Here is an 18,787-nt window from a genome sequence, read left to right on the forward strand (position 1 = left end):
AATACCCACACTCTCCAGCTGTGGAGGCCTCATCCTAGCCTGTGTTTTTGCAGAGGTAAAGCCCGACTTCCACAGAACACCTCTCAGAACCCTGCAACCCCACGCCCTCGGCTCCTGCTAAACCAGCTCTCCTCGTTCTCTCCTTTGTCCCAGTGTCAAAACGAGCCGAATGTTTGTCTTTTTCTGCCTGCTGCTGAGCAACCTGTTGGGGGGGGGGAGGGGGGGGTGTTCAGAGTGCTGCAAAGCCTCGCAGTCTTAATCCAAACTCTGGTTTTTTTTTGCAGAGTCAGCTGGTTATGATGAGGTGATGTTGTGTGTATACCGGTGCAGGGCCCTGGCAGTCTTTGAGAGATTCCTGGCTTAATGTACCATCTGTCACTTCCTATCATTTAAGAAGTGGAAGCACTGGCAGCTCTTTTTGGATGATTGGATAATGGATTGGGAGTTTCATTCTGTTTCTGAAAACATCATGTGCATTTGGACGTGAGGTAGTTGGATTTGCTGATCAGGGCAGGCAACAATCCTTTTAGGGGAAAAGCAGCAAACGGCTTCTTTTTTTTTTTTTTTTAAATGTTCCACAGTAAAACCAAAAAAATAAATGGGAGCTCTATCAACATTTCTTACAATAATGCAATCTGAGTGTGCAAGTTTGAGTTCCACAACTTCAACCCCAAATGATTGCACCATTAAGAGTCCCTTTTTTTTCTCTAAAACAAATTAAACACGCGCTAAAATAATGTGCTTATGGAAAGCATGACTTAAAATCTGTTTATAGACTAAGTGCTGTTTACTGTTCTAAGAGAGGCACACATGTTGTTTGGCAGCAGAGTTGCTGACTTTAAGTCTCTTTTTTTTTTGTACAGATGGCTCACTCAGCTCTCAAGCAAGGGGTCAAATTCCAATCTCACAAGGTCAGCAATCAGGCTTGTGTAGCTCTTGATATACAAGACACAGGCCAAGATTCTCGTTCAGCAAACCACAAAGAAGCACAAGACTTGTCGGTTAAATGTAGTGATTTATGCATTCTTTGATGGTATAACCTTGAATGGGTAAAATAATGACACCTCACAGGATATATGATGCCAAGATAGGAAATCTTTTATTACAGAGAAAAAAAACTTTTCTTCCAAAATATAGAAATCTGTACAACTTCCGCACAATCAATTTACATGAACTGTACAAATTTACAGCAGTTCATCACAACATACCCAAGGAAAAGAAACTGAACACGATAAAGATGTACTGACATGAGATCACAAGATAGACAGCTTTTCTTCTTGGGTAAGCTCAGATTTTTTTGTCTATTTTCTGGTTTTGTAGGTAAATAGAAAATAAAGGAAAAAAAAAAAAATATGAAAAGAAAAAAGAAAAAAAAAAAAAGAACAAAAGGATACGTCTACACTTACAGATCATGGAAACTAATATTTTTTTACCAAAACAACTTTGGTCCTTGCCAACACTCCCATCACAAAATGGCTTCACTTACGAAAAAAGCGTTATCCATGTTAAAAGATGAAATACAAAAAAAGGAATACATCTAAAAACACCTCAGGATAGCAATTATTGGCACTTCCCATGTGTAATGTTATGTACTCTACCATTTGTTGTACAGTTACAATACATTCTACAATATGTAAAACACCTCAAATGTGAAAGTGGCAATAATTCAACTAATCAATGACAATTTTTTGACGACAACAACAACAACAAAACTGCTGTTCCCTTCCTGTTTCATGTCTTAACATGCACAACTTTTTTTCCACAAGGGTATTTATTGAATGTCCGAGGCCTGAGTTTGGCAATACATTCCAGGAGAGACTCCTCGCGTCTCGAAAAAAAGAATATCACACGTCTTCAACTTGACATATTTAGTGCATTTTATGTGCTATTTACCTCTTGACTTCCCAAAGCACTCTCACAACGATTCTGTAATCTATGTGCGCACAAGCTGAATGGATGCCATTTAGATCATCAATATTACCGAGGAATAAACCATTTCGGGTGGCAAAAGTGGAGTTGAGAGGGTGACGAAGGGCGGTTTTGGGTTTTCATTTTTGTAGCTCTAAAATCGAGGTCTGTTAAAAAAGTGGGTTAGATCACCAGACTAACTAGGGCTTCTCTTAAAAAGAGGACGAAGGGGAGAAAACGGGGATGGCAGGGTGGAAAGATGAGGGAAATCTACCACTGTGACCATAAAAATACACTGAGAAAAAAGTGAGACGAGACGATTATCTCGCACCCGAAATATAGACCAATCTCAAAAACATTGTCACTTGACGGAAAAAACGTTAATGTGATTTGACAAAACTCGAGAATGAAAATAAAGGTTGTGGGCGCGCTACTCTCCATTTTTCAGACGTGGAATCAATGCTTTTCACAGATTGCTGAAGGGAGTATCAGCAGAGAGCATGGGAAGGGGGTTATGGGGCAGGGGGGGGGTTGCAGTGCGTCAAAGGCTATAGCTCTATTACCCATGATCCTCTCAGGCTTAGGGGAGCTTAAACACCCATAGGTCTGGTGATGAGCGGAGAACCAGCCTGCCGTGACAGCAGGCTAAGGCCCGAACAACACCCGAAGCCGGCCGAGCATCTGTTCCGGCTTCCTGTTAACCCCTTTGGACCCAGAACTGGGAGTGAAGTGGGGGTACGTCAGACAGCCATCAAATCCTTTCATATGCATGTAAACAAAGTTGCAATCCAGTGAGATGAAAACAAAAACAAAAAACAACAACAGCCTGGTACCCTCAAACTTGTCTTTTCAAACTAGTTCCCCCCCAGTGTAGCTCGAGCACGCCATGAGCGTGTGCTGGTTTTTGTATCCACCGCTGAGGGAAAGGGTCGAGGGCTTCTGGTCGGGATAGGGGTGTTGACTAGGTCCAGAGATCGGAGGGGCTGGAGGGATTTTAGCTGCCCTGGACATTAAGAGTCCGGCCCTTGCCCCCCCGATTCTCTCAAACCACATCTCCCCCATCTCCCTGCCTTCCTTACCCAGCTCCCCTCCCCCCCCCGCTGATGGACGATGATATGTGTCACATTAAGTCTACCTGCATCCACAGGGGGTCTGCTAGCAGCGTGCTGGCTTGGCTGAACAGGAGGTCTGAGCTGAGGGGTGATATGTGGCACTTGAGGCACTCAAACCCCCACCCGAGAAACGGGTGAGGGAGGTGGAGGGTGTTAAAGCTGCCAGACTGGATAGGAGACTCCTCTGGTAGCGAGGGTCCGGGCAGCACTTCGAACCAGGCTGGCTTACAGGAGCCTGATAAAACTTTAAAAATCACGAATGACTCAAAATTCATGACAATGAGGTCTTCGTAAGGCAATGCACCTCCAATGCACACATTAGGACAAGTCTCTCCCTTTAAAAAGACCCTAAGTAGAGCTAATGTGAATGAAATAGAAGGCCGGCAAGGCCTGGGGTTGTTTTTAAATTCAAGTTAATTTCTCAACAGTCTGTGCTTCAAACCTCCCTTTGGCCAAAGTCTCACACAGTCATCACTTAGTCCAGACCTTTCTGACTAACTCCTCTCTCTAACAGCAACACAAATCACCATCTGTGTGTGTGTGTGTGTACGTCTGGGGTGGAGGGGGGAAAACAGCTTAGCTCTGCATCGTGCCAGAGCGAAAACAGTGCCATGTGAACGGATGACAGAATGTTTCTTAACAAACCACCAAAAATTACTCTCCACCTACAAATCAACAGCTCTGAAATGTTCAAATACAGTGTAAAAAGAGGGTTTTGAAATCCAGAGTTGGACACGCTGGATTTTTTAAAAAGACAGATTCAATAGATCCCAACATGGGAGCTACGGTATGAACATAACGGCTAAAAAAAAAAATGAGGAGGGCAATAAAAACGGTGTGAAAAGATGACATTCGAGTGGATGGAATGCAGGCGATTTTCTCTAAGAAGTACACATCCCACACAATCTAACGTCAAAGTGCATTCAATGTCAATTCTAACAGGGCCACATGACCACAAAAATTTGGGTTAAATAGGCCCCCCCCTTTTTGCTACACTTTGAATTTTGGTGATGCGGGAGCCGACAAAGTGGTGGGAGGAAAAGAAGGCGCAGTTAGCGACAACACAAGAACCTGATTGTGAACATCAACAACATTCATGAATTAAGGGGAGGGGGGGTGGAGACGGGTCCCCTTGCCCTCCCCTGGAAAAGCTACACATACATGGGTGATGGGAGGGCAACAGTGCAACAGGACACGCTGGTATCCATAGGTAACAGGTGTCACGACACATTCCACTTACTTACAGGCCAAGAGACAGTTGAGATTTATCTGATTGCTCAGAGTTGATGTTAAACTGGGGAGGGGAGAAGTCAGATCTGAAAGCCCTTTTCCTGCTGCAAGATAAAGAAACAGAGTTCCCTGTGGTCCAAAAAGGGGGTTTATAGAAAATAGAGATGCTCTTATTGGTTGTTTCTTTACCTTGAGTATGGATTGTAAAAAGGCTCAGACTAAACTTCGACTCCCCACCTTCCCAGGAAACAAAACAAATTATTTAAACCACAGGACTTGTGAAAATTCAAAGGGTACTTCCTGTTGAAAAAAAATCTGTCCAAATTGAGGTTTTGGTGTTTTTGGGTTAGTGTGTGGAACATGTACCTATAGTCACCACGAGTAAGAAAAGTGCAAAGTCAATGATAGCCCCCCTCAGAGATGGAGCCGATCACCATGCTGTTTACAGTTGAGGGGCGAGGGTTATGAGGGGGTGGGGATGGGGGGTTGTAGATGGAACCAGTACCCCTGGGGAATCCTGGTTGGTTTAGCTGCCCCAACAATTCCATTTCCACAAAGCCGGAGTGCCCAGATGATCCAATGACAACAGAACAAATGATAATAAAGGGGGAGGGGGTTAAAAAGATCAAACCTACAAGGTTTCCATCACCTGGACGATAGGCCACATCCTCTTTTTTTTTTTTTCCTTTTTCTTCTTTCACTATTTCATTTCATATTCTTAGCTTTAAAAAGGCTCGCCCCGGTCTGGTCACGTGGTCTGACCAGCCACGGCGTGACCCTGAACAGAAAAAGTAGGCCGGCTGTGACGACGCGCCTCTTTAACTGGACACAGTCATCATATTGTAGGCTTTGGAGGGACTTGTTCTGCCCAGCACCATCAGTTCGTCCTTGCAGCTGATGTGACTGTCCATCGTCCCGTTGGGTCCTGAGGGGGAGCTGGCGGCGGCCGTCATCGGCATCCCTGGGGGGCAGGGCTGCGACTCGTACAGGACGCAGATGGAGCCGTCCTCGCCAATGCGGTAGGACACCTCGAAAGGGTCGACCCACAGCGTGAGCTCGCTGGGAAGCAGCAGGTAGAGTTGCTGGATGGTCAGGCCGATGCGCTGGCCCGCCTGCCCCACCAGGGGGTCCATCTTGTGGTTGATGCGGATGCAGCGGTAACCTGAGCCCTTGCAGGGTCTGTCTGGGAACCAGTGGTGCTTGTATTGCTCTGTTGGGAGAGAAAGGGAATGATTGAATTTAGCGTGATCCATATCAGTGTTTACTTATTTGTGCATCCTCTACAATAGAATAAAGATTTTCCTGTACGAGTTAATTATGGACAATATTATTGAGAAATCCCCCAAAATATAATTATTTTGATATAAAAGGAATCATATTGTCTTATTTCACTAACTACAGAGTTAATATTTTTGGTTTGTTTGTCGCTTAGCCAATTAAAGTACAGAAGGCATGTACAGTCGAACAAGTTTGTAAAGAAAAGCATCACCACCTGCTCACAGCCCTGATAAGCAGCCATAAACAGGCAGCCAGCGGCCTACGTGACAATAAGAGGGCAATTAAATTGCACAATCTCTCCCCGTGCCTGCCGTCAGTGTCACAAAGTCTCCCATAAACGGCTGCACAAAAAACACCCAAAAGTGTCAAGTCCCAGCCAGCCATCTGGGACGTTTAGCCCCGCCTCTTAAAGGGACAGGATCCTATTTTGCTGTTGTCTTCCGCCCCCCACCCCTCTCTCTCGTCTGTGTGGAAGTTTTTCGAGTACAGCGAAACCAGTGATTCAGGGTGACGCCACTCGATGCATGCTTCATGCTGCATTTTAGTGGTTAAGATGATGAGAGGAAAATTAGACTGTTGACTGTTTTTGTTGAGTGTACAAGGAAGTAAAATAAGACTCACTCTTTCCATGAGAGTTCACTTTTGGCGTTAGAAAAAGCTTTGTAGGAGAGTTGTTCTCTTTATTAACCGACCTCCCTGCTTTTGGCAACAGACCAACCCACTGCTATTTACTTTGATAAGGCTCATCCATATTGAACTCCTATTGTGGCCACTGAAAAACAAGCAGAGTGAAGCAGGGCAGCATTCAGACTGAGGCCCGAAGGCCACCTGTATGCATTCAGAGGTTAATAACACCACCTCTCCCCACCCTGTGTCTTATCACTTTGGGGCCGTATTCTGTTGAGCTAATGGAGGGGCTGGCACTCGTGGGGGCTGGATGATCTTTCAGCTGCAGACTGAGCCACAAAAGCAGCCAACTACCTACAAACCCTGGAGCAGCTGGGAAAGGATCAGCTCAGCCGGGCCTATTCTTAAAAACCAGGGAGAGGAGGGGGGAGGATATAGCAAACAGAAAAGTAAGCAGACGTGTGTGCATGTAACCTTAAAGAGTTTAAAGAAACTGGGTTGTTTGATCCAGTAATCGAGTAAACCTCGAGCACTAGCAAAAAAAAAAATGTAGAGGGCTCCTGTTTGGGCCTCTCTGTGTTTGGGTATTTCACATTCTACCACAAGCATATCACGCTGCTGATGTTAAACCGGAAGAAACAGAATCCTGCTAACTACCCTTACACAACTATTGAGGTTTCTGGTCACTGTTGCTAATTCACCCACCTCTTTGTGCAAATAAGACGCTCTCTGCTTTGTAGCAAGCACACCGTGATTTATTGTTGATTTCTACAGATACAAAGGAGCTCTGGCCTCTCTGAGTACTACATTTAACTTCCATGTTTTGTGGAAATTCTATACTTTTTAATATTCCTTTTAACGTGATAATATTTCGGCAGTATGGCTTTAACCAGTACCAAAACACCAAAAACATTTTTATACCAGTTTGAAAATTAAAGAGTTTTATTTTTATATAATATTTGTGTTTATCCTAATAAATATGGATTGGGGTTGCTGCAGTGGATTTTCCCCTCCATTTCCTCCTGCTTTTGCTGTACTGCTGTGTGTAATGTCCGCCTGTAGGCACCGACCAAAACACCCCTCCCCCACACCAGGCCACACGGCAGACTCCATTCAAGTCCTCAAACTTTTGTCTGTTTACATACATTGTGAATCGAGTCCATGCAGACGTTTACAATTTTCAACACAGTTCGAAATAAACAAACATTTACGCTTTTAAACCCACATCATCACGTCTTGCATTGGCTTTTAGACCCTAGATAATAATTTGCAGTTTCTCGGAGCTACAACCGAAGTTAGTTTCTGCTACTTTTCGCACCCCATTGTTCATGAGATTTAGACAAAACCTAAAAGAAAATAAAGAAAAGTTAATATTTCGTTCTGCATGTGTTAGACTGGTTCATTTCATCGCGTTTTGCATCCTTTAAATCCCCCAAAAGTAAGGAATGTTGCATTAGTGAGCTCCTTATGGGAGAAATGTAGGTCATCTGCTGTTATGTGCTGGCTTCACAGAGTGTGGCAGATGTATAGCAGCTTTAGAGGCCTGCGACTGGAATGTGTTTACAGCAGGAAATGAGAGACAATACCCTGAGCTGCAATGTTCTTTTTTTAAAATACACTCTTTTATTGCTTTTATTTAATAGGGCATTAAAACTAAGAAAACGTAAAAAAACGGTTTTCTAAGATGAATCCAGATTTTATTAGTATTTTTTTTGGCACTTGGTGTATGCAATTATAATGAATGGTAACCAGCGGTACAGTTACAATGCGTCTACACAAAGTTGCGTTACAAAGTCTACAAATACGTTAACCAATTTGTGATTATGGTGTCACTGGAAAATAAGACACAAATCGCGTTTTATAATCTTTGGCATTGAATGAAATGGGGGGAAAATCCGTCCCTTTATGGTATTAAGAAAAAAAATGGGTCTTAAAACGGACATATTCCGTTATCAACCTTTATCGCCTAATGCATTACGTAATTGTCAAGCCTCCACCAACTCACTGGGGGATGTTCTGCTGTTCTATGTGAGTGTTATCGACCGAGGCGCACTTCCTTGTTTGAGCCAAGCGAATTTTTCCACTCCCCCTTTTTTTTCTTCTGCTGCCTCTTATAAACAAAGTCGCAAAACTAACGACTTGTTTTGTAATTCTTATTTGGAAAAAAAAAATACATTGTATCGACTTAATCGTCGACGAAACCTCGACTGGGGCCCCCTCGCTGTGTTTATACTTGTTTTTCCCTCTTCGACGTGCGCAAACAGCGATGCGCGGTGGCAACGCTGATAGTGATAGTTGGGGGAGAACAAAGAACGGCTTCTTCTGAATCATCCTCAAACCTTATTAGAAGCTGAATTGGGTGCACATAACGCTGCAACAAAACATTGGCGGGTGTAGTTTGTGAAATAAAGGATCTAAATGTGTGTTTTGTGTGTAATATTTTTTCCTTACCTGCCAAAATGTCCTGTAAGCTTTGGCTGAATGTTTGGACCTGTCGATCGTTTACGTGTCCTTTTACCCTCAGAAATCTCGTCAGAAATACGACGGCGGCGTTGATCTCTGGTTTCATGGTTCCTCGGGCACAAAGGGTATGCATTGAGAAAAGGCAACGGCGACGGTACCCGCGCGTTTGTTGTTTTTTTTTTTCCCCTCTACGTGTTTGTCCAACCAATCGTTTTTCCCTCCACCTCCGAGCAGCAGTCCTTATCTGTTGTCGCTTGGGTCGTTTCTCTTGGCATTTATTTCGTCGAGGTAGAGGGAAATCTTTGTTTTTCAAATATGGTCCGCGTAAAAAGGACGATGCAGTGCTGGGAACAGACGCCTGTTATTGGTAAATACAAGGGGGTTAGGGGGGTCCCTTCGGTGCCACGCTGTGCCAGCCCTCCCTCTTTACTTGCCTCCTCCAGAGTGAAGCTATCGGAGTGGGGGAGCGGGTTTTTATAGCACCCCCTCCCTCCCCCAACAGCACCGTCACAAGCTGCTACAGCAACAACAGCTCACCAATGGCTGGCCTTGCCTCCGTCTGACGAGCCACATATAGGAGGAGTGCGGCGTTCACGTCACCGCTCTGAAAATAAACAGAGGTACACAGCATGAAACCGTGCTGCGTTTACTGGCAGTCGGAAGCACGGCCTGGAGGAGAAAAAAAAAAAAAAAAAGGGGGAACAAAAGCAAACGAAAACAAAGGAAAGCTCCCTCGATCATAATCGAAAAAGTTGAAATCCGCCACAGAAAAAAAAAGTATTAGTAAAACACCGAAACTATGCCTCATCGGGATATTTTATTACGATAAAGTCGAAACAAAGTGTGGAAGAAAAAGTACTGCAATTTAGGCCTAAAACGTTACAGAAACAAACAGAGCACATCATAGCTATTCTGGTTCTCTGCCAATAGCGTCCATACTGCAAACTTCATAAAGAAAGCAGCATTCAGTATCTCAAGAAGAAAGGTCCAGAAAAAAGATTTGCACACGTTTACTGTGTAATTTTACATTATTGTATTTTTTTATTTAACTGATGTAAATATGTTTGATTTGATTTTAACTTCTATTTTTATTTTTAATAATTATATTCCCGTCCCCTGTTTTCTGGAGCTGCTGTAATGCACAAATTTCCCCCACGGGGGATCAATAAAGTTTATCTTTATCTTTATCTTTACTGATTAAAAAGACTGATTTATTTTGTGTGTGTGTACAGCCTTTGTCAGAAACTTAAGTATCCTTTACCGGCAACATTGTTTACCTTTTTGTTATTCTAAAAACGATTATAATTGCCTTAAATGCTATATTAAATTGCAAAAGTCCACCTTGTTATGATACTCAGTTTTCATATACAATTTGTTGGTTGCAGTATAGCCTTCCTCCTCTCCATTGTTCATGAGACATTTCTACAGGTTGTCCGGTCGGCCCTGGAGTTTAGCATGCTGACCAGCTGCAGGCCTTTGTTAAAGGTCATCCCCCACTTCTCCGCTCTCAGCTTTATGACAATGCTCCCCCCCCCCCCCCCCCCCCACACTAATTTAAAGGGATTTATTAAGCTTAGGTGGCAGGGAAGCATTTTTACCTCTAACTTTATCTTAAGAATCCAAATTTGTCAAATACAACTTAATTCATTAGAAAGCTTTCAATCCAAAAGCCTCAAGTTTCTATGTACATATGCCCTACAGCAAATTTTCAAATTTTTCACAACAGTTCACAACTAGAAAATAAAAAAGGGTAATGTGAGTATGTTAAAGAAATCTGTGTTTCCTCAATTCCACTATTTACCTTATTAGTTGGATGGGCCTGAATATACAATAATACACTTTCTAAAGTACTTTTTTTAGCCAGACAGGTTGGTGGATTATTCACCAGTCTTTATGTCTTGAGTCATGTTTTTATTGCAGCATATTTCAGGTCAGGACAAAGAACAGTGGCAAGGAAACAGGTGTGTGCATGTGTGTGTGTTTGCGGGTAAGAAAGAGACAGGAAGAGAAAGACAGACTGTTTACTTATAGCTCATCAGTTCTGTTTTTTCTTTCTTTCTAAGAGTACATGTGTGTCTGTGTGCAGGTGAGCACATCCGAGGGTGTTTATTTGCATATGAGAATGAGAAACTCTTTGTGTGACTCAGTTGAATTGTGGGAGGAAGCAGTGAGATCTGTTGTCCTTTCAGGGTATGGTCCCTATGTCCTCATTCAAATCAGTGGAAAAGTACAGGCAATGTGTGCTTTGTTTGTTGCAGAGACAGCTACGATGAACCCCCTGAGTGCTCCAATCATGATGCAATCAAACTGAGCAGGAACAAACTGATTGGCTCAACTACTGACCTAAAGGTGTAGAAGGAGGACACACAATATATGGACACGTGCGTCCATAAAGAGTGGAAAAGGTGAATCGCACTGACCTCTTTCAACTCATCCAGCGACAACTCATTTCAAGTCTAAACATCTGTATCAAATGTTTGTGTAGCTTTTTCAGTGGGAGAAATAATGTAGCTAAATGTAAATCCATGTTTAAGTCTGTACAACAAGCTCTTTTAATGTCCACACACAAATCCATACAAGTTCACACAGGTGTACGAACCTCAAACACAGTCACAGTCTCACCCACGGTTACGCACCAACTTGCTATTTCATGTCATAGTGCAGAGTTTTTCGGTGTGTTCCAGAAGGTTTAGACATTTCTATTTCACTTTATGTAGACTGACACGTACTTACTTACTTCTGCACATGCTGAGGTTTAATTCAGTCGAGAATTTCCCGTCACCCAAGTCATATCGGTTTACCTTAATCTAGAGATTTTCACATGTAAGCTGTGACTCTTCACATTACTCCCACGTTGCCTCTGATAATGTTCACAGCAGTGGTGTGGGATATGGTGTTGGACGAGGCAAAGTGTCACTGACTTAATACGTATAATGTTGAAGTGAGGCCGTCATATGAGGCCAATGTTAACCACTGAAGAAACGGACACATTTGCACCTTTTACTATCAATTCTTCATATTTTTCGTCAAAGTTGTTGCATTTGTCGGGAAAAAAAAAACCTCCAAAGTCTGCTAATGTGAGAATCTTGTCCAAAAGAACACAAAGGAAGTAACTCGAAAACTTGGCTTTTCTTTTTGTTGAAGGTTTGTATACGTCTCTGATGTCCAACACATACTCCAAGCTTTCGTATTTATGCCAAAATAAGGCTACAGTAATATCCAAATTGCTATCATTGTCCTCACTCACACTTTGTTAGCTTCTCTTTGTCGTATTGTGCCCTTAAACGGACCTCGCTGAATCAGCTGTGTGTTTTTGTGTATTGTATAAAGTTGTTGTCTCTGCTGTTGCTATTTGTTGGTTGCTGTCAAACCTGTACACTGCTTGACCATTTAGGACAATAAAATCAAAGTCTAAATCTTGTTTATTGGGGAGTAAAGATGTACCTGAGAGCCAATTAGTCTCCCAGATAGCCATAAAGGCCGTGTGAAAGAGCCAGGAATGTGTTTATTACATTGGGATTAAAGCTCCTGAGACTTTCAGTTTCAGTTGACCATGGCGCCCCTCGGTGGACAAAGGAGCACCTCTTATCTCTTTGCCGATTTTGAGCTATGAAGGTTTAAGTGTGTATCATCCGGCTTTCCTTCAACAGACAAATGTATCATTCATCTAGAGATATTTTCCATTTGCTTTGGAAAATGTCAACAAATGCTGTTTCTGCAGCATGCTTGTCGAACACCTACCCCACAGCAGCAGTTATAGACATTTAAAGTGTCTATAAATATAAATGATGAGGTATCTTCCTGATGATCCTGATTGCTTTTGTAGATCATTAAAAAAAAACATCTGCATTAATTTGAGTCGTTTTCACAACCGGTTAAAAACTTCTCACAGGAGCTTTAAGGATAGTGAGACACAGTGGGAACATGGTTTATGCAGCAGTGGCTATAAAAGGATCTGTGTATGTTTTGATGGTTTTAAGTCACATACACTGTAATACGTTCACGTGACTAACGTTGGCACCAGGGTGTGGGGATGATTCACAAACACCAACACAGCTGTAGCAGCTGAATGAAGTCAGCTTCTGTCACCTCCATTACTCCTGCAGGATTTTCCTCCAGGGAGAGCGGCAGCAGCAGCAATGGAGCAAGTAGGAGATTTGCAACTAAGCACACACACACACACACACACACACACACACACACACATACAACACTGTGTGGACAGGCAAATGCCTCATTACAGGCAGTGTGTGGGGGTTGTGTGGTTGAGTTTTGTCAGCTCGGCAGGGGAGATAAAAGTCAAATAGGATAAAAGGGAAAGAGAAAGAAAGTACACGCAACAACAGACTGAGCGTTTGCGAGTAATTAAAGCTGGAAAGCCCCGGACCTTCCTGCTCTCTTTGATATATTTAAAGTACAAGACACACTGTGGACAGAGTGCACCTGAAACGAAAACCCACACAAGACTGCAGAGAAAAAAAAAGTCCTGTACCACTGCTTGTTTTTAAAGTGAGGGCCACCAGCGCTGGGTAAAATGTGGCCCTGCTTGTTGCCAGACAAGGGTGGGGTATCCTGTCGTATGTCGGGCCCTCAGTCAGACTAATGAATGGAGGCTTTTATCTTGAAACCGCACGTGAACTACAGTGGAGGAAAGAATGTCAGGTCGGGATTTGAAGAGAGGGAGACCTTAGCGGCTTGCTAGCGTGGGCAGAGTCTTTCCAAACACGTTGTTCTTTCGCACACACACACACCAACACACACACCAACACACACATGGCCTGTATGCAAACACTTGGATGAACACGAGGGTACAAAGAGTCATACCCACACATATACCACCAAAGACACTAACATCTGCAGGTCATACAAAAGTTAAATCAACAGAGGCAGCATTCATCCAGACAGGAGACAAAACAACGCCCCTGATGATCCTAGCACACGCATAAACACGCACGCAGATCTGACTAACATTCCCTCAACGTTCACAGATACCTATCTCTCTCTCTCTCTTTGGGCTGGATCTGTCTTATCACCTGAAGGCAGATTCAGTGGCATTGAAGTGTGTCTCCTCGCACACTGAAGTCATTGGGATTGGTGACGACCTCACACATGTAGCATGTTTGTGTCCTGAGCCATCTGTTGGTAGAATTAGCCTCTCATTGACAAGCTACAAAATGTTTCTAACAAGTAAATGCATCAACGATCCATTGCAAGCATTCAGGGTTGTTTTAAAATGAATAAGACACTTTGACTTCGATTGGCCGAGCAAAAAGCAAAAAGCAAAAAGCAAGGCTGGCTTAGACTACAGGACAGAATAATAGCCCCAAGAAGTAATAGAATCATTGTTCAGATATGCTCATGGATCTGGATGCAGCAGCCTTAATGGTAGAGCATCTTGGTGGCTAATGTAGGCTATAGTTAGCAAAAAATGCAAAGCTAATAAAGATTATCAGGGCTGGGACACTTTGCTTTTGTGCTGATTCCATTTTAACAAGAGTCTTTGGTGTCATTTCCACTTGCTTTCTGATTCAATAGTATCGATTATTGGGACTCTCTTTTCTTTTTTAAATAAAAACCAAAGTGGAATAGGAGAGAGAGAGAGAGAGAGAGAGAGTAGAATATCATGAGATTGCACATCACATATAAGTCAGACTTTGCTTTTTTAATCATCTATTTGTTTTTCTTACCATCCATCAAACATTGCAACATTTAGGTGATCACACAATTTCACTTTCTGTGTGATGATTATCTAACAAGCGTCTGTTTTCTTAGTTCCCTGGGCGACAAGGCCCACAACCATGTGGTTTATGATAAGATGCCTGGAGCAGGACATCAGCACATAACTGAACAAAGCGGGCTAAGGTGCTTCAGTCGTAGCTCCTGGTTGCCTAAATGTGCTGTTAGTGGATTTTACCTGTTTGTGTTTGAATGCTGGTTTATGTGATTTGTGTGCTTGTCAGAGTGTCCTGGTTATATTAGGCACTTTGTTACTGTGTGTTTTTAAAAAGTGTTATATAAATAAAGTTAATTATTATTATTTTTAAGTACCTACACACTTCTGATTTGGCTGCAAAAAGATAAATGGACCTACGTAGCATGCGAGCTAATGAGCATGCACCAGTTTAAGCATATATAGCATTACTGCACCAGGACTTTATGGTGAATAAAGTAAGCTAATGTTTGTAAACTTGAGCTATGTTGTGGTTAAAATGGCAAAACTGAATCAAGATTCCATGGTGGCTGATGTTACCATGTATTACTAAGCTTTGGTAAACTGTCATGGTGCCTTATTTTAGCTAATTTAGGAAAACTTTATGTAGATGACATTGTTGTATAACTGAGAGCATTGGACATGACTGTATACGTCATTGCTGACTTAGGACTTTACCTCTTCTCTGTTTGTTTACTGTTAGCATTTACCATTATCTAATAACTATCATTTGTAACCACAGTTTGTCTCACCTCCGGGAAAGTTTACTTTTGGAGTTAGAAACATGCATGTCTGAAAGTGTTAAATAAGATAATAAGAACTACTTTATTGCCCCCAAAGGTGCATTTGTCTTGGACTCTGTGCTGCAGTTACAAGATAATAAAAAAAGTACATAAAAAGAGATCATACAAAACACAACATTTCATGCAACAATTCCACATGCACATGAACACCTTCTTACAGCAGTGACATAATGACATGTTGAATCCATTAAATGTGGTACATTAACTCAATGCAGATGTATTTTTAAGTGGTATTAATCCCTTTACTGAACTGGGTCAGCACAAGTAGACTACCATTAAGTAATAAACTAGTATCAAACATTATCATATGTTCTCCTCACTGGAACAGCTAGTTCCTGTTTGTTAAGAGGAGCAAAGAGCAACTGTCTGGCAATGTGCTTATCACAAAGATGTCAACAAAGGCAACATTAAAAAGCAGAAGTGGACTGTTCTAAAATGACCCGAAATGGAAATTGAGGTCCCCACACACACATGATGTCACTGCTCTGTGTGTGTAAGGGTGTGGCTGAGACGGGGTAATCACCTTTCAGAAAAACAAGTTTGAGGAACTCTCTACGCTCCTTCCCACTTTGATCCTCGGTCACCAGGAAGGGAATCATCTGAGAAAACCACAAACTTTCCATGATGCTCTCTCTCTCTCTCTGCTGATGTTAATTCAAGCAGGAAGCTCTCCCGGCCTCCCTTACCACTGGACTTAGCGCTGTGGCTTGGCTATGACTTGTTCACAAAAATGGAGCAACGTGCAAGCTGACTGCCTCAGGAAGCTCTTTATTCCAACAAAGTATTTTATATATCTCTTCCTACTTCCAATTCTATCTAACTTTCTCTTTGTTTACTTAATTCATTTGGAAGTTGAGGACCAGATGGATCCTCCAAGCAGAACTGCCCAGGAATAAGCACTATACAGCCTTTTCCCCCTTGTAGCCATTTTCCATTATTCCTTTTAATAGTCATGGCTTTCCTGCTCCATCTTGAGTTATTTATGTTCTGTTGTTTGCAAGACAAAATGCACAGCATGCACTGGCTTTAAGTTGGAAGGTTTAAAGTCGTCTGCAGCTGTGCATACTGATGAACAAATTATTCATTTCTTTGTTCTGCTCAAACATGAAGCTGGTATGCCAAGTGACGATCCCAGTAGTTTGACCGCAAAAGGAAAAGACTAACACACTGCGAGTCATTAGACATCTGTGAGTTTAACAATATAAACCCTGTACAGCTTGTATGCCACAGTGTGTCTAGTGGGTGTATTTATAGCAGTGCCATTTGAGACCATAAGCGACCTGCCAAGACCAGCCAAGTCCAGTTTTGAAAGATGATTCCAAAACGCTCCCTTCAACACTTTCATATATTTGTGAATGTCAAGAACAATGTGTTGAAGTGGACTGATTTACTGGTGAATTTTAAAACATCCAAACTAGATTTCAACTTAAAGTTAAGGCCACATGTTGTTTGGGTCTCATGGTGGTCTCAGAGAGTCTGTAATAAGGATCCTTCCAGTACGTTCAAAGCGGCTATATTCCACCTGCCTGGGCTCCAAACTGCACTACCATGATATCAGATACACCTGCTGCATATAACTTATTTACTGATGATCTGCATCACCTTTTAAGGATGTCCAGCCTGTACCATTGCATAATGGTGTGAGTCTAAACATGCTAGATCCTGACAATGAATAGAGCCAATTCAGTAGATTAGCAACAAATAATTGCTCTACCTAGGGTTAACATCGCACCAGCCTAGAAAGCCTTTAAAATATCGCACAGGAGCAGACGTTAAATAACAATGGTGATGGTGATAAGGAGGAAAGGAACATCTTTCATCATAAAAAAATACTTTTAAAGCACATTTTTGCCGTTTTAGCTGCATGGCTCTTGAAAATGTTTGGGCTATTGGTTGGCTACTACTTCAGTCTTTGGTCCAATTTCAAAACTTTAAATCTGTTGGAAGGATTTGCTTTAAAATTTTCTACAAACAACTTTGTTAATCCCATGTATTTTTGACCTAGTGGCATCATCTGGCCTTATTTTTATTCTATAGCTGTGTTTTGTATTAGATGTTAATAAAGACATTTTAGCATGCTAAGATGGAGAAAATGGCAACCTTTATACCTGCTAATCATTAGCATGTAGCGTTGTCATTGGGAGACTATAAGCGTTCTAAAATAAGCTTTTAGCATTGCCTGGTACAGCTGCTGATAAAGCTATTATTAGCATGCCTGATAATCAAAGGCAGGTTTTGAAGCTGGCAGTAAATCCCCATTTTTTTCCTTACAGGTTTGCAGTAGCTTTGGTTAGCATTACATGCTTCTTTAATCTTAGCTCGATTTATTTAAGCGTTTAAACAGATGCAGCCCCTTAGTTGGCCTCATTTCTGAAAATTAGATATGCTGTGTGTGCATCCGAGCAGAGAGACTACACTTGCTGACTGGCTGGTGTGTATGTGGCATATTGCATGTGGCACGTTGCATGATCTCGTGAAGTGACTTACAGACTTTCCCTGGTGGAATGGCAAAGTTTCAAAGCCCTAGGGCTGACTCATACACACACACAAACACACACTCAAAAACACTCAAATACACATGTACAGTAGCCACACTGAGCAGGCCATATAGCACGGTGTCTGACTGTGACTGCGGCACGTTTGTGTGAGATATAAATATGTAAGATTTCGATGAATATTACATACATCATGTTCTTCTCACTTTATCGGGGACAGAGACTTCACACTAACTGAACTAAAACTCTACCGTGTAAGGAGCTACACGGGGGCTTACTGTTTGCTTGTGCTCATCCTAGATTAACGCTAAGCTAGGAGTGAAAATGATGATTATTGGTGGTTAAAAAAAAATCAGAAGCCTTTATTGATTGGATAGCGGAAGAGAGACAATACATTCTTCTAATACTGAATACCCCCCGTAAAACCAGTTGGATTTAAATAGATCCACAATATTGGTGTAAAATCATAAATAGCTAACATTAAGAAAGCTTTGCCTAACAATATACTCAGCTAACATCAGACTGTTTATGTTTGTTATATCGTTGCTTGATAATAAACCTCAGAAGCTATCAGCAATCATCCTCTATCGTCATCTGATAGAGGTCTTTGACATCACAGACTAGCCCCGTTCATGTTTCTGCAAGTCTCAGTTCAACGTAGATTGCGAGATATACAGTTAGACTTCACTCCGGCTCACTTCAGCCGTTATGAGCCTGGAAAATAAACACATTTTCTTGTGATTTCCTTGCAATCTACAGGTTTTAAGTTAGCGGAAATAACAAGGTGATGATGCGAGTGTGTAAGAAGTAGTCTGTCCCCAAGGGGAGAACAAAACAACTTTTACAGTGTTTATTAAATGGAGGTCAGATCGATCATTTCGTTTGCAGTTCAGGTACTCGAGTACTTTCAGGGAGACAGGCTTTCTTGACAAGTGGCAAGCTTATTCATCCACTCTCCTATCCCTAAATAAAGGCTCAAAAAGCTCCAAAAATAAACCTTCATGAGAATTTTAAAAAAAATTCAGTGAGTCAAACTTTTTCTTGAAAATGTGAACCCTTTGTTGTAAAAGATATGCGTACATTAAGCAGTTTCCTAAGAATTGAACAAAGTCACTTGGAATAACCCTATAATAATAACACCTAAAATGAGTTCTTTACAAC

General features: G+C 42.0%; 2 protein-coding genes across 2 annotated transcripts in view; one reads left to right on the forward strand and one right to left on the reverse strand.

Annotated features, from left to right (window-relative positions):
- dram1 (DNA-damage regulated autophagy modulator 1) overlaps positions 1-18,787 on the forward strand; it is a 161,023-nt gene that overhangs the window by 80,131 nt on the left and 62,105 nt on the right. The window lies entirely within an intron of this gene.
- Positions 1,076-9,074, reverse strand: btg1 (B-cell translocation gene 1, anti-proliferative). Its single transcript, XM_061030098.1, has 2 exons — positions 8,607-9,074; positions 1,076-5,460 (listed from the first exon to the last, which is right to left on the reverse strand). Exons 1-2 carry the CDS (start codon positions 8,749-8,751, stop codon positions 5,069-5,071), a joined length of 537 nt encoding a protein of 178 aa, XP_060886081.1. The 5' UTR covers positions 8,752-9,074; the 3' UTR covers positions 1,076-5,068.

Source organism: Labrus mixtus, chromosome 22 (genome assembly GCF_963584025.1).
Source record: "Labrus mixtus chromosome 22, fLabMix1.1, whole genome shotgun sequence".
NCBI classification, from domain to species: Eukaryota; Metazoa; Chordata; class Actinopteri; order Labriformes; family Labridae; genus Labrus; species Labrus mixtus.